The sequence below is a fragment of the Asparagus officinalis genome, unplaced genomic scaffold, assembly GCF_001876935.1.
Source record: "Asparagus officinalis unplaced genomic scaffold, Aspof.V1 AsparagusV1_Un53, whole genome shotgun sequence".
Lineage (NCBI taxonomy): Eukaryota > Viridiplantae > Streptophyta > Magnoliopsida > Asparagales > Asparagaceae > Asparagus > Asparagus officinalis.
In genome coordinates this window covers 226712-248924 of record NW_017972319.1, presented here as the reverse complement: position 1 = coordinate 248924, position 22213 = coordinate 226712, and the positions used below count along the sequence as shown (strand labels likewise).

Below are 22213 nucleotides of genomic sequence, written 5' to 3'. Positions count from 1 at the left end.
TATTTTGAAGCTTCCTGTAGTTAGAAAAGAAACTTACAAAGATTTTATTTTACAACATACTCTCTTCTCACGTGAGTGTGCACTTCATGTGGCATAGTATGTAAAAAATACCTTCAATAAGAGATCAGTTGAATTGAAACAAAAGGGCAAAGTGCAAGAGCATGGATGACATAATCAACTAACCAAGTCAATAAGAGGTCTTACACATGAAGAAAGACAAGACAAACCCACCAATCAAAGATAATAGAAGAGGTTAAACAAAAGAGAAAAGACTAAAAACGTAATACGAGGTCATATTAAGGGCAATGAGGGCTATGAAGTACTATAGGAAATATATCACGTAAAAAGCAACATCATGCATGCTAAGATAATCATGACATTTTTCAAAAGCAGGATGTCAAAAATAAACCTAGAGAATTCTCACCTACTCAAGGGCGTCATGTTCAGAATTATCCAAATCATGAAGCCTGCCTTGTTTGTCCTCTCGTTCTCCAGCTGCATCATGACTAGCTTCTGTATTTGCATGATGGATCAGTTGGTTCTTAGCTAATCGAGCACCTCGATTAGCCCCCCTTGCTCTTGCTATACCCTTTATAATCCTTATGTTACACCTTCCTCTAGGTTCAAATGACCCTACAACCCCACAACTCGATGGTGCGTTATTCAAATCCAATTGCAGCCGAGGCTCCTGGCTCCCAGACTCTACTGAGACTCTTCTCATCTTCTTTTTTCCCCGCATTCCAACATCAATCTCAATAGAACAGAAAGATGAAATATTCTCCTTCCACCAATAATAGTATTGATAAGTAACATCAGATTGATAGTCTCGAGGAGGGATATAGAGCATATAGTTAAACTCATACTTGGTATAACAAGCCCAAGCACTTACCCAATCTGAAACCCCAGCACCAACATAAGCACACCCAAATAGATCTTGATCATATCCAAAATGTCTGGAAACTCTTTGGGGGAGATAAAGTTCAATGCTATCTAACCCAACAATTTCACAAGATCTTAAAAACTTGGCAAAATAAGCGATTCCTTCATTCACATCACCATAAATCCACTGACCATTCTCCCCGTAAAAAGATGGTGACCTCCAGTTACTCGACTTTTTTGCATAGGGGCGCCACTCAAAATCACAAGGGGATTGGCACAGTAGTCTTGAACCTAAAGTTCTTCCTATAGCTACTTCGTGCCACCGAGCTGCCCATGGTTTGTCATGCTCGATGATTTCTGGAAAAGCATTGCGGTTAATAGAAATAAAGTGCTCCCATACCCACATTTGCACTATATAAAAGGGTGAAAAAATAGGTAAAATATCATCCTTGTCACTCCTAATCAAGAGTTCCTTCAATAAGCGCATGTCACGGTAAAGACTAGCAAGAACTGCTGGCCCTAGGGCAAAGCATGTGCCTTGAGCCATCAGTATAGCTAGAGGAAATAATTCCCTCTGTACTACATCACCGGGTGCCTTAGGAAAGACGTACTTTGATAACCATAAAGACAGAAAAGCAATATGCTCTAGTGAAATATCATCACACTTCATAAAGTGTGTGATCCATAATGAAAAACATGCCTTCTTAGCTGTAGTTTTGTTAAAAGCTAGATGATGACTGAGGAGTTGACTCTTCAACTTGTAAAGCTCCTTATCGAGTCCTACTTCTCTTACACAGAATCCTATTGGAGAGAAACCCCCAAGAACCATTGTGTCTTCAAGTGTGATCGAAGCTTCTCCAAAAGGAAAAGCAAATGTATTTGTTTCGTTACTCCAGTATGGTAGAACCTCCCAAATGGATACTAAATCTTTTCTAAATCTACAAGTTGAAACCTGGATAGCATCAAAAATCTTGGCTTGTTTCCATACGTCCTTATAGATTGGGGTCAATTTTGCAGCCCATTGCTTCCAATCTGCTGTAGGATTTGGCCAGCCTTTAAAACTGACCTTGGCATCCAGCTTTGAGACCCAGTTAGGGCCAGGTCTCTGAAACACAGGGAAGAAAGGAACTCCAAGATTCCTTTCTTCTATACTCTCATTGGGCTTAAGAAACCATCCTTTTCTCTGGATCGGTTGTCCTGATCCATCAAATTTGACTAGCGCGGCCTCTCTTGTTTCGACCAAGATTCCAGCTTCACTCGGATCCATTTTCATGTTTGAAAAGCAAGAATGATGAGAAGGAAAACAAGGAGAGAAGTAGTATAACTGTAGAAGAAGAGTAAAGGAAACCTTGATAAGCTTGAACGATGAGAAGGTGAAGAAGAGGGTCGGAAAGGTCGAAGTTTTGCTTTTCAGTTTCGGTTTGGTACTTACCACCTGGACGCAGTTTTCTTTTTTGTCTGGTAGTAGTGTTCCTCGAGTATATACGGTAAGTTATTAATTCCCTTTTTCACTTTCCTTAACTTTATTATTTGCTGTTATTTGGTGCATTCCCCTTTACATTAATTCAAAAGATTAATATTCAGTATATAGTAGGAACCATAATGCAATTGCTTTTATTTAGTACATCCCATCTTGTATTCACTTCAAAGGAAACCATTTTCAGTGCATTTTGTTGTTTCAGTTACTGTTGCAGAGAAGGAACCTTTCTATTGCTGGAAGAACATATTATTTGGAGTGTCCCCCTCCCTCACCATCGCCAGGTAGATGTATATACTTTCAGTTAGAACACAAAATTCAAAAACAAGGATTAAGCAGTTGAAAATGCTGTCTGAAGATTGATTGTATATGACATACTAACATGCAAAACATATAAAAATAACAATTCTCAGATGTCCCTAACAAACTTCATCATGGTGAACTAAGGACTACAAAGCAAAGATTTGGAAATTTCTTGTGGTGACACACTTGCGAAAACTTCAGAGAGATGAATGTTTTAAAATTCCATATCCAATAAAGTAGACAACATTCAGATGCCTATGGTATTCATGGACCGCCAATTAAATTACCTAACTGAAGAAATGACAGCAATTATATTGCTCCTTCAAGAATGGATAATTGTTTATTAACAAGATGAACTTGAAAACTGAAACTGCATCAACTAAGGGATTTTGAGTGTTGTCTTTAAGATTCCATCCAGTTTTGAGTATAAGGTAAATAGACCAGCTCACTAGCTTACTTTTTATCCTTAAACTTCCATTGAAATATAACTCATTCTTCAGGAAAACCCAAATATGTCAATATGTCCTAGACCTCCATTTCTGCATGTGTATGCATATATAAAATATCGCTTTCCTGATTTTCTTTTTTCCAAGAAGTTGGACAGTAATGTTTTGGATTCAATCATCACAAAGGTGAATAAAAGGAAGAATTTTGGAAACATAATATCTGCAAGCATTCAAATAGCCACTAACATACCCTTCTTCAGCAACATATTCTTTAAGAAATAAATGTAATTTGGATTCTTCAAATTTGTGGTTCTTGCCATGCTAGAAACTCAGAGATTTGAGGAAACCTGTTTCATCACAACTAAGCCATACTATGTTGATTACTACTTACATATGTTATGCATGAATCTGGATATTAGATCCTTCACAACCATGGCAAGGGTGGAACTACCACTAATAGAAAGTGGCAGAATTTTACGTAGCTAACAGATGAAGCCAGAATTATACGAGCTTAAAATAATACATTAGGTCACCCTATGATGCACATAATGCCCTATAAGTCCAACCTGGATAAAAGAGACTGCAGTTGGTAGCTTATGTTTAGCTTAAACCTTGGATCACTATAAAACAAAATGTTACATTTACAACTTTGCTATTTCCAACAACTGATGTGTGATAGTGATGGCCTCTTACGCAATTTAATTTAAAAACCCTCAAGCGCAGAAATACAAACAGAACAAAACACCTGCAGTGTGGGGAAAAAAGTGATTGGCATTTTCTTAAGGAACAGAAGATAACTACATAGCATGGTTTTAAATATCGGCCGATAATCTATCGCCAAGTTATCGGATTTGGGAGCTTTCCGCTAGGATAAGTAGGATTTTTAATCGGATATCGTTTTTATGGGTTTATCGCGAGTTATCGGCGATAAAGGCACTTATCGGTGGTAAGGGAGGCTGAAAATATTAGCTTTATCGGCGTGAGTTTTGAGTTGAATTGTTGGGCAATGGGCTCTTACTTAGTGAGTTCTTAAACCCGACCTGACCCGCTTTTGACAATAAATAAAGTTTCTAACTTCAAATTCAGCCCGAATCCTTCGTGAATTTCTCTCCCTCTCTGTGCGGTTGCTCTCCGAGCCTCCGAGCCTCTTTGAACTCCATCGAGCTCAAGATCTATGTTCCCATCTAACTCCGTTGACCTCGTCGCTCGCCTCCCAGACCTCGAAGCTCACGTCCGCTGACATCGCTCGCCTCCCCGACCTCAAAGCTCACCTCCGCCGACGTCACTCGCCTCCCGACCTCGAAGCTCATCTTCGTAGACGTAGCTCGCCTCCCCGACCTCGTAGCTCAACTCCGCTAGCATCGATTGTCTCCCTGACCTCGGAGCTCACCTCCGTTAACGTTGCTCGCCTCCTCGACCTTGAAGCTCACCTCCACTCACCTCCGAGCCTCTTCTATACATGATTATATACATTTTGGTATGTTTATATTTCATTAAGCATGGTTAGATTACATTTTTGCTTATTATATTATACATATACACCATCCAGTATATCACTCCGATAAATACTATTTATCCCCGATATATCCCCGATTTTCGCTATTCGATAAGGATTTTGACCGTCCGATAAATCCCCGATAACCGATATTTAAAACCTTGCTGCATAGAGTAGAAAGCAGGTGTAGTCATGCAGGTTCAAAATAAATCACAAAATATGAGCATGAATTTGAGACTCAAATAGGTGAACTCTCTTCTATTTATAGAACAAGCTTTACATGAATAGCACACACTTGCCCCAGAAGCATGACCTTATAAATATTGAGGCACAATCCTCTTTCAACAAGTAAAAGTGAGAAATGAAGCTTCAGTTCCTAGAGACATAAGGTATATCAAACAAACTTAAACTAGTGCTGCACGACATAAGCAGTCATCAGAGCTTTGGCATATGTGGAATGACATATTGAAATCTCAAATATCAAAACCAAATACATACATTAAGTTTGATATTGTAAGAATTCGTCTATAGGTATCCATGTATGGCATAGAAGATAAAAGAAGCCATGGAGTCAGTGTAAACTATGCATGTAACAGATCAGATGTGAAGATGTGAAGCATTGAAAGACAAAAGCAAATATCTATACTCCTCTGTAAAAGAAATTGTAGGGTACAAAAGTGGAGGAATGAGCTTTTATTACTTCAATTTCATTAAGAATTGGAGGCCATTTTAATAAAGATGAGGGTAGTTTAGTCATTTATTACAATCTTATTGATGTGGGCCCTCTCTCCCCCTCTCTCTCCTCTCTCTAGAAGGTTTCATTACATTCCATTAATTCATCTCTTTTTCAAAATTAAATTTTCATTCCTCTTTGTCTAAAAGGTTCCATTATTTTCATTCCTCCACCTCCTCATATTTAAACTTTTATGCATGACTAAGGTCATAGAAAGTACTAGGCGGCCTAGGCGTCAAATCTGGTACCTAGAGACTAGGCGCGTAGGCAGGGCCTAGGCGTTTTTTTTTTTAATTACAATCAATGTTGTCAAAAGCGCTAGGCACCGCTACGTGTCAAACTGGCAACAAGTGCCTACACACTAGGCCTGGTGGATTTATTTTCTAAAATTTATTTTTTAGTTTAAGTGGTGACGAAGGAGGTTTTGCTGAAGGTCAGAGTAGTTGGAGGAGGTTTTGTAGTCAGTAGAGGTTAGATGAGTTTAGAGGAGGATGGAGGACGTAAGTGATCTCCATTCCCCTAGACGCTTTGAAGATGTAGGCAAGCGGAGCCTAAGTAGCCCAAGTACCTCATAGGCCTAAGAGGGAGGCTAGGCAAGCTAGGCAAGAGCTTTTTAAAACATTATGCATGAGTTTTTTAAAAATCATATAATTTATGAAAATAAAAATGTAACACAATGTGAACTAGGTAGTAACGTATTATAAAAAAGAGCCTTATTTAACATGTATTTAATAATTAATTAAAAATAATTTTAATAGCAAAAAAGTTCTTCTCATAATTATGTGAGTAAAATTTTAAACATTCAATGAGTTCTTATGTATAATAATTTTGTTGCTTTAATCTAAAGTTAACAGAGAAATAAATAATAATAATAATAATAAGTATAATGGAATATGTTTTATTTACGTCCTCTAATGCCCAATAAATTAGTATATGAATTCCAAGCTCATTTTCATTCCTCTTATAATGAAGGATAGAATAATAAATTTTTAGATGCATAAAAAATATACATAATTGTATAATAAATTCTTTTTACTTTTGTGATAGTTTTTCCTAGAGAGTAGAGATACTATAGATACACATTAATCGATTATATCATAATTAAAATGCATGATGCAGAACTCTTTATTTAGAAATTTAATATTACTTGTACGTCCCAATATACTAGTAAACAGCAAACTCAAGTTTCCATTTAACTAGATTCTATGAAAAGCTCAAGTCATAAAGGATTTAATATGATTATCAATGTTTTAAATATCGGTTATCGGGGATTTATCAGACGGTTAAAATTCATATCGGATAGCAGATATCAGAGATAAATAGTATTTATCGAAGTGACATTACTGGATGGTGATATACATAATATAATATGTAAGATGTAATCTAACCATACTTAATGAAATATAAACATATCAAAATGTAAATAATTATGTTTAGGATCACTAACCAATAGTAGAAACTTAAAGTGCATTGAATAGGTACTTGTTGCTCGAAATCAAAACTCAAACCAAAGGCTGATAATTTTGATTTTTGGGCTAACAATATCGGCTGATAACTCACTTTATCGCCACATTATCGACGACAGACATCTAAAAACGATAATCGATTTAGAATGGAACTTATCATAGAGAAAGACCCTTAAAACCAATAAATCGCCGATAATATCGATTTATCGACCGATATTTAAAACATTGATGATTATAGATCAGCCCCATGACACTAATTGTGACAACAACATTTAAACAAAGAACAAAAAAATAATGCAAGATTGTTTTCGGAAACAGATTCAATTGTTTTGTACATTTATAATTGATATAAGAATAAATAACATTTTTAGATCACATGCACATAGCAGACCAAGAAACTTCGTTGAGAAGTACTCTTATTTCTTCTTTCTTCATGCTTTAAGTTTTTTAACAAATAGGCATTCTTAAAGTCCATGCACTGCAACAGAACTAGAAGTCATGGTGAGGGTTGAGGGTTACAATTTTATATTCTAAATGCCCCTGCAAGTTGAACACCCTTGTTTGGACTGAAATCTAAACTAACACAACGATATCAAATTTTTTAAAATTCGGATTAATTCGTGGCCAATAGAAATTGAACTTGAGTTGCTCCGACACCAATTAAAGTCTCTGCCTGCACTAGAACTCCGAAGTTAATGGGGGTTGAGGGCTACAATTTTATAGTCTAATATGTCCTCGTAGATTGTCGGTTTTTTTATGGGCAAAGACATGGCAGTGGCATCAATTTTTTAAAATCCTCCTAAAAATTCATAGCGACCAAGATTTGAACATGGGTTGCTCTATACCATCTTAAAGGCTGTGCCACTACACCAAGAACTCCAAAAGTAGTGGTGAGTATTGAGAGTTATAATTTCATACTCTAACAAGTCTCTGCAAGTTAAGGACTTCCTTATTAGGAATGGAACATAAACTCACGCAGTGGTATCAATATTTTTTTAAATCAGTTTAAATTTGTGGCCAGCAAGATTCAAACTTGGGTTGCCCTGGTACCATTTTACAGTCTCAGCTACTGCATCATAACTCTGAAGTAAAGGTGGAGGGTTAAGGATCATATATTCTAACTAGAATAAAGAGCAGTTTAGATGTAAGAGGTTGGTGTTTATATCGGTTGGCAAAACAAAAATTCTACTTTGTTTCATAACTAATATGTTAACTCGATCTTTCATTTTGTGTCCGGTTCTTCCATATATAAAATATATGTGTTATTAATATATCACCCCTATAAATCAGACTAAACAAATAATATTATGATCTCCTGTAATGCCCACTGTTTTAAATATACGATATCGTGAAAATATTAAACAATCAAAAACCCAAATCAGATTGCGGATATGCCAGGGATATGTAAAAAATATTATGGTGTCAAGTCAGATGATGTTTATACATAACATAATATTTGTTATATGTAATCTAAACATATTTAATGAATTCTAAACATAATAAATTGCATCATGAATAATAACATACGTTTAGGATAACTCACCAATTGTAGAAACTTGCTCCTCCTCCACATCATGAAAAAATTGTAAAAAAAATTAGATATTTGCTCAAGTCAAGGGAATATCGGCCAATATTTTCGATATAATCCTGATATATTGGAAAAAAATTGTCAAAAATCGAGAACCACAAAAAATTTGTAAATATTGTTGCGGGAGGGCCTTAAAACCAAAGTATCAGCCAATATAGCGATATATTAACCGATATTAAATAAATATTGGCGTTGCCTATATCTTGCAGGTCATCCAAGAACTCCTTTTTATGTGAATATGATTTCAATATTAGAATTCTCAGAATCCTTAATTTATGCTGGTATAGCTATTTCTCATATTAATTTTGGAGTACACAAGTCACAACAGTAATTTTCTCATATAAATTGAAGTGCTCACCTAAGCACTCAACTTAGTACAACATAGTACCAAAGGGCAAAAATTAAACAAAACTCATTAAAAGTCAAACAAGTTTTTAACTGAGAGTCTTAATCCCACTCTCTCGAACCTTCTCATTAATTAACAGTTAATGAATAGTCACTACCTCCAAATTTTTATGCATGAATTCACTGAAAATCAACAAAAGTTGAAGCTAAGAGTCCCCCGAACCACCAACCACACCCACCCCCACCCCCGTACCCCACGCCTCGTCTCTCCTCTCTCCCAAAAATCCATTAGAACGCAAAGGGCAAAATAGCCTGAATTTACTGAAAGTCAAATAAGTTTTTAACTAAGAGCCACACCCTCTCTCTCGAGCTTTCTCGTTAATTAACAGTTAATGAATGATCATTACCTCCAGATTCTATGCATTAATTCACTAAAAATTAAATAAGAGTTTAACTAAGAGTCTCCCTTCCCCCTTCTCTCCTTACCTGCCCCCCACCCCCACCCCCCAAAAAATATAATAATAAATAAATCCTCTTAGAACCAAAGGGCAAAAATTAGCCTGCCTTCACTGAAAGTCAAACAAGGTTAACTGAGAGTCCATCCCCCTCTATCTTGAACCTTCTCGTTAATTAATAGTTAATGAATAGTCATTACCTCCAAATTTCTATGCATAAATTCACTGAAAGTCAAACAAGATCTTAACTAAGAGTCTCTCTGCCTTTTCTCTCTCAAACCTTCTCATTAATTAAAAGTTAATAAATAGCCATTACGTCCAAATTTCTATGCAGACCAAGTTTTGCTATAAATTAGGACCGAGTTAAGGAATCCTTACATCCACATACATCAAACTCTTAACCTAAAACCCTTATCTTAAGTTAGGGATGCCCAGACTGAATCTCCTCTTTACCGGTTTTTGGTAGCCGGGTTTAAAATGGCTATTGTCTGCAGCTCTTCCCCTTCAATACAAAAAGTAAGAAGTCAGTCCCTTAGCATCCAATACCTAAAAGATTTGGTACCCATTTGGGAGGTACTAGTATGCGGGAGTGACGAAGCTAACACATTTGTTTTTCTCTGGAGAAGCTTCGATTATTCTTGAAGATATGTTGGTTTATGAGGGTTTCTCTCCAATAGGGTTTTGTTCTAGATAAATAGGACCCAGTGATGAGCCTTACAAGTTGAAGATTCAACTCCTCACTCAGCATCAAGCTTTTAACAAATCTAAGGGAAAGAAGACGCACCAAAGAAGGGAGGACTCATTTATACGGAAAGAAATCACAAATTAAAGTGGGGAAAAACTCTTGTAGATCATATCATCATTTTACAATTCCAAGTTATTATATCCATGCCTTATCATTATTTTACAATTTTAGTTGATTTTGACGCTCCTGTGTATGTCAATCACCATGAAACCTCCAAGTTATCATTAAAAAATAAGAAGAAACTCTTGAAGATCGTGTCATTAACCATTCCATCATCAGCAGAAGGCATAGGTAAGTGATAGTTACCGGTGAAGCATACTTAATTAACTGCGTGTGGAGGTAACTATAATTATGGAGGACAAATTTTCAAAACCACCCCTTTTGCGATTTTATTCCCAAAAAACGACCTCTTTCCTCTTTATTTGTAAAAACCGACCTGGTTTCAGCCTCAGCGCTGAAACCAGGTCGGTTTTTACAAAAAAAAGTTCCAAAACTTCACGGGAGTTCAACTTCCGTGAAGTTTAGCAGCTTAATTAAATAGCTGTTAAACTTCACGGGAGTTGAACTCCCGTGAAGTTTCTTAGTTAAAAAAAAAGTTGAGTTGTGGAACTTCACGGGAGTTGAACTCCCGTGAAGTTTAGCATCTTAATTAAATGATTGCTAAACTTCACGGGAGTTCAACTCCTGTGAAGTTTCGGAACTTTTTTTGTAAAAACCGACCTGGTTTCAGCCCTGAGGCTGAAACCAGGTCGGTTTTTACAAATAAGTGGGAAATGGGTCGTTTTTTGGGAATAAAATCGCAAAAGGCATGGTTTTGAAAATTTGTCCTAATTATGGATGAAGAACCAAAGGCATCTCGCCAATAGACAGTACGAGCAACAGATAATATCAAAAGCAGCAAACATGTGGAAATTCCATAAGAGTTCACCATGAATAAACAAAATTTCCAAAAAAAATTGTTGCATGAATTATAAATATATTCACTTATATCGTACATAAAAATAAATACTTTCCAAATTAAGCAACTTCAGTCAATATATTCAGAATTTACTGCTTCATACTGTTACTTGGGTTCAGACATTGAAGTAACTAACTGAGAACGAGAGCAGGAAGGAAAAAGAAAACAGAGATCATCACGATTTTCCTAAATATCCACAATGCTTCAGACCCATTTTCTTCTTATTCTAGTATCAAGCACCCAGCTACGACTTATTATCATACAGTCAACAGGGCATTTCAAGAAAAAAGAAATCATTTCAAGAATTTCTAAAATATAAACGACGCTTGAAGCCTATTTCTCGTTATTTTGGTATCACGAACAAAATATACAGACTGGTCATCTCAAACGAACTAAAGATCTCTCATTTTCTTATCACCTCAATTTCAATCACCATCCATACTCAGATTATAACTAGAATTTAAGAATTAAATGGGTCATCAAGGATGTGAGGCGGGAGTTTACCTTTAACTTGCTGGTGCGATAAAAAGGCAACGAGAGCATAATCGATTTTTCAGCGGCGGCGGTGGCGGCGGAGGCGAACGCCGACACCAGCATAGCTCACCGGAGCGGGGGTTCTGAGGGAAGGGGAACAAAATTAAAATTCGTCCATTTCCGTTAGCTTTTTTTTTTGAGGGGTTTTCCCCCGAAACAAAGGACAAATTTTTAAAACACCTATTTGAACATTTAATCCCCAAAACCAACCTATTTGGAATTTATTTGCAAAATCCGACCTGGTTTCAGTCTCTGAGCTGAAACCAGGTCGGTTTTTGTAGCTTAAATTCTCAAACTTCACGGGAGTTGAACTCCCGTGAAGTTTAGCCACTTAATAAGCGCTAAACTGTCACGAGTGAACCCCGTTAAGCTACATAACTATCAGCCTCCGCCCCTTCCTCCCCTCTCAGCCCTCCTCCCACCGCCAGGACCCCACACGTCATGCATACCCCTCGGTCTCCCCCCCCACATATCGTCCTCGCCAACCACCGCCCCACACCCCCCTTCTAACCTCCCCCTCTTCTACCCTTCAGACCCGAACCCCCCGGTGGGATCGTCATATATTCCACATAGTAAAAGCTTCCGATCTGATCCTTGACTTGGAACTGATAAGTCCAGTTCCAACCAGGTGGAATCGGGCAATTTGTTCCCAAAACTCCATCTTGCCATGAATTTCTTCGCTGTTGGACTCCCATCTTGAAGTTGAAGAATTAAGCTAAACACAAATGATCAAAATAGAATGTTCAAGAAACTGAAATTGAAGGGAAAAGGATCACCAAAAATATTCCAAGTGACGAAATGACAAACGGAATCAATTCAAGAAGATAAAGGGTTGTGGGTTTTGATGGGGAGGGAGAGGAGGGTGTTCTTGGAGGTGGGGGAGGAGGCTACTGGAAGTTGGAATTTTTCTTGAGACGGAGGGAACTAAAAATGAATGAAATGAATTTCACGGGTGAAATTTATCAACGTAATAAAATTACTGTGAAACTTCATGGGAGTTCAGAGTTGAACTCCCGTGAAGTTTAGTAGCTTAATTAAAAGCCGCTAAATTTCACGGGAGTTCAACTCCCGTGAAGTTTCAGAACTTTTTTTGTAAAAACCGACTTGATTTCAGCGCTGAGGCTGAAACCAGGTCGGTTTTTACAAATAAAAGAGAAATGGGTTGTTTTTTGGGAATAAATTTGTAAAAGAGTTTGTTTTGAAAATTTGTCCCCGAAACAAATTGTGTTAATGGGAACCAACTTGAGGGGCTAATTTTTAAATAATTTCAGCAGTGCGGCACCGACAGCAATTTCCATAGTTTGAGGGAAATAAATTAAGAATTGAAGAGCCTGTGTCAATGATGTGACATACTAATTTCAAAATATTAAATTCTGAAAGGATTAATATGGTTAATAAAAACTTTTTTTAGCACTTATCATTATATTTAAAAGCCATAACATTCAAATATTATAATTACTATATTTAAAAAATTCAAGGGCTTTAGCTAGTATTATGTCAAAATAAGTCATTGATGTATAAATCAAATATCATGTGGTTCTTGTTGATGTTAGATATCACACAACCAATTGGATCCAGGCTAGGAATGATTCTGGTCAGGAACTGGATCGGTCTCCTTTGAGTCCTCACCGGGACGTGGTAAGGGAGAGTGATGAAGGGGTCGCTTCCTTCTTCGACTTTATGTTTGGTTCTTGAACGGAGGGTTGATGTCTATGCTGCACAAACAAAAAGAACCCATGAGAGGGCGGGACCGGTTCCCTCGTGGTTCCTCCGACGGTCAAATTAGTGAAACTCAAGTGGGGAAGGGGAAGGTCAGGAACCAATGTAGTTCTTGAAGTGGCAATGTCTCTACCCAGAGGATCTACATGAGCTCCTCTGTGTAGACGAAGAATGGCATGTTCCTCTTTTTATGCCATGTATGCTTTAGGGGGTTATTAGTTTGCTCACCTGCCACTATGACAACTAGCATCTGTATATGAATAGGATGTCAAGGGCAGATTGGTCACTTCAGCCATTGTTGATGACGGTGACAAAGTGTAAGTTAGAAGGTGAGCCATCCTTTGCTCTACATGTGTCGGCTGACGACTGAAGGGGAAGTTACTTCGACATGGGAGAGGATGTCTCCGTATTTTTCGGGAAGTGATTGATAAGTCATGGAGGCACGTGAGCAGTTGGGTCGAGTTCTTAACTTAGTCAACAGCAAGGAATGTCCCTCAAGTCGTTTCCGAGAATTGCCCAGTATGTGGTCGAGTGCCCTAAGTGGATCGCCCTCGGTGATAGTGTCGACTGATCCCACCTTTCGTGTCTGCATAAAAGAAGGTTGACTTGATGATTCGGTGAGGTCGAGGCCTTTGTTGGGCTTGGGCCACTTAAGTGGGTTTGAGGTTATTTTGCTAGGATTCTTATTGTATCATTTTATAAATGCTTGTATTTTGGATGAGTGAACACCATAACAGTTGGCCCCTTTCACTTGGAGTCAACTTTTAATCGGCTCCGAGAGAAATAAGATATGCTCTGATTAATACAAGCTTGTTGTTGTTGACTCCGTTTCTCAGGGCTGATGTTATCAAAGATCTAAACCATCTTTGATCAGCGTCCAACTAAGCTTGAGATTACTTGAACATTTGATCAGCGTGAGATCGGCTGAGAAGGACCCATATTACTCCTTCCACTATCGTGGCGAGTTCCAGGTTGTCTCAGATTCTTTGGGATTGGATGAGGACTGGAGGAGGTGATTCGTGTGGGTCTATGGTGGCGACAACATCCTCGCCTGTCGGGCTGGCTGGAGGCGAATGAAGACGCTTTAAGGCCAGTTACCCTTAGTGATTCTGAAAAGATGGATCCGGAAAAGATCTGTTCTTATGCTGGGCCACGAGAGAGCGATGCTCTATTTGATGATATGTCTCTCCAAACGGTGGGCATATCCATGATTTTGTCTTTCATTGGCTTCTAAGCAAGGAGCCATGTTCCTCTGTTGGCGAAAAGTCACAAGAAGAATGCAGGGACCGAGGGGTTGAGTTCCACTGCTAGGCACCATAAAAAGCTGAGGGGAGCCTTTAGTGCTAAGAAGGTGGATGTCTTGATGCCTCAAGTCGCTAAAATTATCTCTAAATTGAGTGGGAGGACAAGCGTCGAGAGACGGTGCCCAATCGGGCCGGTTGGGGGCCCCAACCAACTGGGATGGGTTCGTTGGTAAATCAGCTTAACCGTTTGGAAAATATAGGGCAGATAGACGAGTCTTCCCCTGACAGGGAGACAACGGCCTTAGTAGTCGAGGAGGATGTTGTCGGCCCTAATACTATTCCTGAGGCATCTCGTTGTCCTAGCAAGGAGCCAATTGGGGTGGACGACGGCGTCGAGGGAAGAGCTGAAACTTCATCAGACCAGATGGAGAATGGTGCTGACAGGAGGATTTTGGAGTATATGCTAAGTGTTGGCATACACCAAGCTCTCCAGGCTTATTTGGCTCGGGGGACTTTGTTGGAGCACTCCCTATTCAATCGACTTGAGCGTTCCCTAGAATGCCAAGCAGGGTTGGCTAAGGAGAAGTCGGTCAAGGAAGAGGCAGAGAAGATGATCACTGTCTTGGAGGCCGAGTTAGCTCACAAAGAAGGCGTTTGATGCCGGAGTCTGGATGAGAAGGAAGAGCTCCTCAAGAGCTTTCGAATCCAGTTCTCCAAGCAGGTGGAGACCATCGAGGACCTTCAAAAGGGAGACGGTTCATCTATAGGTGGAGGTTGAGTCCGAGAAGCGTCGCAGGACGACGACTGAGACAGAGGCTCGATCAAGTCACCTATCTCTTAAAAAGATGAGGAGGGACTTTGAAGAGGTACAATCAAAGCTTCAGGCATCGACGACCCTTGTCCAGAAACTGGAGAACAAACTCGTTCATCTGGATTCGGAGCAACATAAAAAGAAGATGATCGACAACTGGTGTCATGGTCCTATAGGGAAAGCCGACGTGGCTCTAGCATATAAGGTCGGGGTTGAGTACTTCGCTTCTCTAGTGCCTCGCAACTCTCATCCTACTCCAGATCACTTCTATCCTCTCTGCGTTTCCTACTGTCTCGATTTGTTGAAAGATGTCGAGAAAAGTAGAGGTGGGTTGGATTTATTAGCGAGTGACGATGAGGTCGAGCCTGTTGTTGGGGCTCCTGAGCAATCTTCTGCAACTGCTACCAACCAGAGACTGCCATGTCTAACTCTCGAATCTGGTCAAGAGCTTTGAAGACCTGCATATCTTTCTTCTCTCTCTTCTTTTTTTAAGAGAAGTTTGTAAGGAAGTTTACTCTTATTAAATAAAAATTAACTTTTGTCTCCATTCTTGAGCTTGCCTTCATTGTTTATATTCTTTTAGCTTTATAACTTTGTTCTTGTCTAAAATATTGGCTAAAGTGAGTTAGTTATAATGTGTCGACCCGTGCTGGGGATTTATGACAACTAGTTCACCTAATGCCTTAGTTTGGCTGAGCGCTTAATTGACTAGAAATTAACAGATGTATGTTTAAGTTTTTAGATCAATTAAGTATTAGCCATACACTTAATATTTATACCTTAGGCTTATGAATACCTTTTTTAGCAAAATGGCAATTCTGAGGTTGGGTGCCTAGATCTTACGTAGGTGTCTAGGTCTCCATAATCCCCGTATGATCGAATGGTGACTGTAGGAGTCGACCATAGGGTTGTGCCTTGGGTTTATTCATGATAAGGTACCAAGGGATTGAAAATCCGACTCGGAAGTCGAACGCCTAGGCTCGAGAGAGTCAACTAGGTACTTCCTTCCCCTAAAGCCGAGAGACGACTGTGGGAGTCGGTCAAATGGTTATGCCTTGGGTTTATTCCTGATAAGGTACCAATGGATTGAAAATCTAACTCGGAAATCGAACGCCTAGGCTTGAGAGAGTCGACTAGGTCTTTCCTTCCCCTAAGGCTGAGAGACGACTGTAGGAGTCAGCCAAATGGTTGTGTCATAGGTTTATTCCTAATAAGGTATCAATGGCTTAAAAATCCTACTCAGAAGTCGAACGCCTAGGCTCGGGAGAGTCAACTAGGTATTTCCTTCCCCTAAGACCGAGAGACGATTGTGGGAGTCGGCTATAGGGTTATACCTTGGGTTTATTCCTGATAAGGTACCAAGAGCTTGAAAATCAGACTTGGAAGTCGAACGCCTAGGCGCGAGAGAGTCAACTAGGTCTTTCCTTCCCCTAAGGCCGAGAGACAACTATGGGAGTCGGCCAAAGGATTGTGCCTTGGGTTTATTCCTGATAAGGTACCAAGGGATTAAAAATTCAACTCGCAAGTCGAACGCCTAGGCTCGAGAGAGTCGACTAGGTCTTTCCTTCCCCTAAGACCGAGAGATGACTGTGGGAGTCAGCCAAAGGGTTATGCCTTGGGTTTATTCCTGATAAGGTATCAAGGGCTTGAAAATCCGACTCGGAAGTCAAACGCCTAGGCTCAAAGAGTCGACTAGGTCTTTCCTTCCCCTACAGCCGAGAGACGACTATGGGAGTTGGCCAAAGAGTTGTGCCTTGGGTTTATTCCTGATAAGGTACTAATGACTTTAAAATCCGACTCGGAAGTCGAACGCCTAGGCTCGAGAGAGTCGACTAGGTCTTTTCTTCCCCTAAGGCCGAGAGATGACTGTGGGAGTCGGCCAAAGGGTTGTGCCTTGGGTTTATTCCTAATAAGGTACTACGGGCTTGTTGGGAGTGCTTAGGTCTTCAGGCATAGTGAAGCCTTGATCCCTATGAGTTAATTCATATTTAATAAGATTTTACCAGTTCTAAAATTTACATGATCATGAAAAAAATATCCATTGTAGGCATCTGGTGCTCAAAAGGGGGTTGAACCACTTATGATCTTGCTTTGTCTCTGTTTCACAAAAGATGTTTTGTAACGAATGAGGCTGCCAGTATAGAGCCTCTTTAGTTGGATTTTGCTTGCTTCTTTTTCTTTTTATAGAGGATTGCTCAATGATAGATGAAGATGAGTTGAAACTCTATTTACCATCTCATCAGTGAAGGTTCTTTTTGAGTCTGAATCTTCAGTAAAGCCTTGAAGGCGGATGGTTGGCACTATGCCGGCTTTTAGCGAAAGGAACTACCTATACGCCACGACATGTTGAATGGCGTTTCCCAAGTCGGGTTCGGAAGGGTTGGGGGCACGACCAGAAGCTATATGATACATTTTGTGGTAGAAATTCTCTTGGAGAGAGAATCCACCAGCCAATATTATACTCCCTGAAAATAAAAACCATAGCGGTTTCCTCGAATGAGCTTCGGGAGTACTAGGGACTGGACCATGATATGAATGGAGAACTCTCCCTTATGGGGATCATGTGGGTGCATTGCCTCGACCACCAGAGCTTAGGCAACTTTAGTGGTGCAGGCGTCAATTGAAGGGCCAAGGTCATTTTTCTTGAGAAGACAATTAGCTGACATGTCCTAAATTTTTCCCGCAATCTCATCCCTGATATATGAGAGTTCCCTTCAAAATTCCTCATGGTCCAAGGTGCCTATCATAGACTTAATCACTGCTCATATACTCAAATGAGCTATTGCCAGTTGGAGCTTAAGTGATATTTGGCCTGATCAGATCTTATGTTCTGGCCAGAGTTATTCTGTGATGACGATTAGAAGCCAGGGTTTCTTTTCAAGAAAGACAACCACCCTTATGGTGTGTCTTCTTCTGGAGGGTTTTCAGAGGGGCTGGAGGTCATTCTACCATCTAGTAGATGGTGTGCTTGGCAAACACTCCCCAGATACGTCACTGAGGCCTTCGAGGACTATACCTATGTTGGTTCCTCTTAGCCAAATCTAATTCTCATTAGCTTGAATGATACAACTCCTGACTTCATTTAGTTTGGATGATGCAACTCCGATATTGTTCTTCATGGTGGATAGAATCGGACCCTTGTTCAGAACTTGGTATGTCTTCTCAAAAAAGAAAAGGGGGCCCCACAATGGGCGCCAAACTATTGATGCTAAATATCACACAGCCAATTGGATCCAGGCTAGGATTGATTCTGGTCAGGAACTGGATCGGTCACCTTTGAGTTCTCACTGGGACGTGGTAAGGGAGAGTGATAGAGGGGTCGCTTCCTCCTTCGACTTTATGCCTGGTTCTTGAATGGGGGATTGATGTCCATGTTGCACAAATAAGAAGAACCCGTGAGAGGGTGGGGACCGATTCCCTCGTTGTTCGTCCGACGGTCAAGTTAGTGAAACTCGAGTGGGGAAGGGGAAGGTCAGGAACCAATGTAGTTCTTGATGTGGCAATGTCTCTGCCCAGAGGATCTACATGAGCTCCTCTGTCTAGACGAAGAATGGCATGTTCCTCTTTTTGTGCCATGTATGCTTTAGGGGGTTATTAGTTTGCGCACCTGTCACTATGACAACTAGCATCTGTATATGAAGAGGACGTCAATGGCAGATTGGTCACTTCGGCCATTGTTGATGGCGGTGACAAAGTGTGAGCTAAAATGTGAGTCATCCTTTGCTCTACATGTGTCGGCTGGCGACTGAAGGGGAAGTCACTTCGGCATGAGAGAGGATGTCTCCATATTTTTCGGGAAGTGATTGATAAGTCATGGAGGCACGTGGGCAGCTGGGCCGAGTTCTTAACTTAGTCGACAGCAAGGAATGTCCCTCAAGTCGTTTCCGAGAATTGCAGTGAGTGGTCGAGTGCCCTAAGTGGGTTGCCCTCGGCGATAGGGTTGACTGATCCCGCCTTTCGTGTCGGCATAAAAGAATGTCGACTTGATGAGTCGAGGTCGAGGTCTCTGTTGGGCTTAGGCCACTTAAGTGGTTTGAGGTTATTTTACTAAGACTCTTATTGTATCATTTTGCAAATGCTCGTGTCTTGGGTGAGTGAACACCATAACAGTTCTTAATGTTGGTAATCATCACTAAGGGGCTGTTTGCTTGCCAAAAAAAGAAGGAAATCAAGGAATAGGAAACCTATTTCCTTAAAAAAATGTTTTATAGTTGTTTGGTTGGTTAAAAAAAAAAGGAAATTAAATAATAGGAGATGAGATGAGATGAGTTGTCACAATATTATTGGATAATGTGAGTGATTTTTTAAAAAAAGTTGTTTTGAGGTTGTTTGATTGGTTAAAAAAGAAGGAAATCAAAGAATAGGAAACCTATTTCTTATAATAGGTTTTTCTCTTGTGTTTGGTTCATTCTTAAAAATAGGAGATGAGATGAGATGAGATGAGATGAGTTGTCATTATATTATTGGATGATGTGACCCACACTTAAGGAAATCAATTTCCTTGTTTTTTTGGAGGAAATGGGTGGAGATGAAAGTTAAAGGAGATGAGATGAGTTGTCACCATATTATTGGATGATGTGATTGATTTTTAAATATGAGATGAGATGAGATGAGATGAGTTGGATGATGTGATGATAAAAATAATAATTTATTAGATGTTGGATGATAAAAGTAATATTTTATTGGATGAGTTGGATGATAAAATAATATTTTATTAGATGAGTTGGATGATAAAATAATATTTTATTAGATGAGTTGGATGATAAAATAATATTTTATTGAATGTTGGGGTAAGTTTTAGGGATGGAAATGGTTGAAAATAGGAAATGGGAGATTTCCATGCTCCCATTTCCTATTATTGGTTTTTAGGAAACCAACCAAACAGCCCCTAATCATCACTGGAAGTTCCTAAAGTTATCAGCCTAGATTCCAGTTCCTAAAGTTATAAGCCTAGATTCTTTTTATAAGATTCCGTTAAATCTTACTGATGCGGTAGTGACGTGATCTTGTTATGTCATTTTCACGTCAGCAAAAAAATAGTGAAATTTAAAGTTCAATGCAAACTTGAAATCCACTGATGTGACAATCACTACAACAAAACTGTTTTTTTATAGCGTTGAACGATAGCGTTTATGTTACAAGTGCTATAGATTGTTTTTTTATAGCGTTGAACGATAGCGTTTATGTTACAAGTGCTATAGATTGTATGTGTCTTATTTTTTGATAGCGTTTGTAAAATTTTAAACGCTATAAGTTCTTGATGGCAAATTTTTTTTCTGACGCCACGTCGTTGAATAGGAGACAGAAAATTAAAACATGCCTCCCAAAATTTTCATTCGTCTCCTCCCCCAAATTTCATTGGTCCCGCCCCGAGAAAAAAAAACCTAACCCAAAAAAATCCTCACCCCTCTCTTTCAGAAAATTTCATTGGTCCCGCCCCGAGAAAAAAAAACCTAACCCAAAAAAATCCTCACCCCTCTCTTTCAGACCCACTCATCTCTTCCCTTGCTCGCCTCAGCTCTCCCCTCACCGTGCGCTCCCTCTCCTCTCTCCTCTCCCGCTCCCAACAAAAGATCGTCGACCTCAGCTCTCCGGTTCTGGTGCGTTTTCTTCTCCGTCGACGTATGGGATCTCGGCGGCTCCGTCTCCTGGTACGGATTTGAGGTTTCTAGGGTTTTTAATTTGGGATTTTGAGGATTCTAGGTGTTTCTATTGGTTAGTTTTTATGTTTGTAGTTGTAATGCGATCAATCATCTTGCGAGCTCGGAGCATCTGAGGAATTTAAAAGGTTTCTTGAGCAAGCATGGGGGTGGCATAGATCGAATCAATTCATTTAGGGTTTCTGATGAGTAGCTCGGCAAGGTGAATTTTTTTTACTAACCAATGTTTTCTTAACAATTTAATCATTTATTTTAAGTATGATCATGTCAGGAACAGAAGATAACTGGTATAATCAATTTTAGTGATTTTGTAATACGCCAAGTGCATAAAAGATGTGACATCTAAGTAAGTTGGGAAATTTCATATAGCTGATTATTATAAGTAATGTGTTTTTGTTAAATATGGTGCTAATTTAGGATTTTATGTTTATTGTTGGTTAGGCTTGGATTGAAGTTGGATCTGCAGAACTAATTTACAAAATCTGAACTATGAAGCTGTGATGTTTTAGTGTCATACACTCATACTGCAAATGCAACTAGTTTCAAGCTCTCGGATAAAGCATTTGACTGACAAAGCATTCGAGAATAATGTTTAACGATATTTATAAGTCTCTGGTGCTAAACATCACTTACAATTACCATCTTCTACAATCCCTTGCTTGCGAGTCAAGCTTTCAGCTGATCCTACTTGAGAGAATGTTTTAAGATTATGTTGCCTCTACTAGTAACTAAAGATTTTAGGTAAAATGGTTATGTTAGAGTAATAGATTTCATGATACTGTGAGCATTGGGAAGGGATGCTCTCTTAAGTAAATGAACAGGTTGTCTAGGAAATAAAAAGGGATTTTTTAAGAAAATGCAACTATCCACTCATTCCGATCACAGGGCAATTTACCAAAGCTTATGCACCTTGCTTTTCTGACACTTCTCATGGTTACTAGTGGCTTTGTATCTTCCCTGATCTTCTATCATATCTCATCAGGCCATGGTAATCTTCCCACCTACTAAGAAATAGCTGATAACTGCTTGTCATGTGTACTTAGGCTACAACTGTCGATTACAGTTATTATGACACGTACAAGTTTTTCCCAATATCATTAGCTTTCTAACATTCTTTAAGACTTCCCCTTACTAACAAGTAATAACTGAGTTGGAATCAGTGGACACAACCAAGTAGAATGACGTGTCTACATGTAACTTAATCTTGCACTATTTCTAGCTTCACGAACAGAACCTGATTGTAATTTAAATGGTTAGGAAGGCAGTTTTCTATTAAATAACTCCATGTATATAATTCTATGCGAGTCAGAACTTCAAGGCATTGTGTAGTATTTAATACATTTTGTTATTCATAT

At 39.2% G+C, this 22213-nt stretch overlaps 1 protein-coding gene across 1 annotated transcript; it reads right to left on the bottom strand.

Annotated features, from left to right (window-relative positions):
- Window positions 1-424: 424 nt before the first annotated feature.
- On the bottom strand, window positions 425-5643 carry LOC109827144. The gene has a single exon (XM_020394106.1). The coding sequence runs from the start codon at window positions 2150-2152 to the stop codon at window positions 425-427; it is 1728 nt and encodes a 575-aa protein (XP_020249695.1). The 5' UTR covers window positions 2153-5643.
- Window positions 5644-22213: the final 16570 nt, after the last annotated feature.

What these genes read in the sequence shown, in the direction of transcription:
- LOC109827144 (XM_020394106.1), bottom strand. Translation starts at nt 2,152, where the DNA reads ATGAAAATGGATCCGAGTGAAGCTGGAATCTTGGTCGAAACAAGAGAG.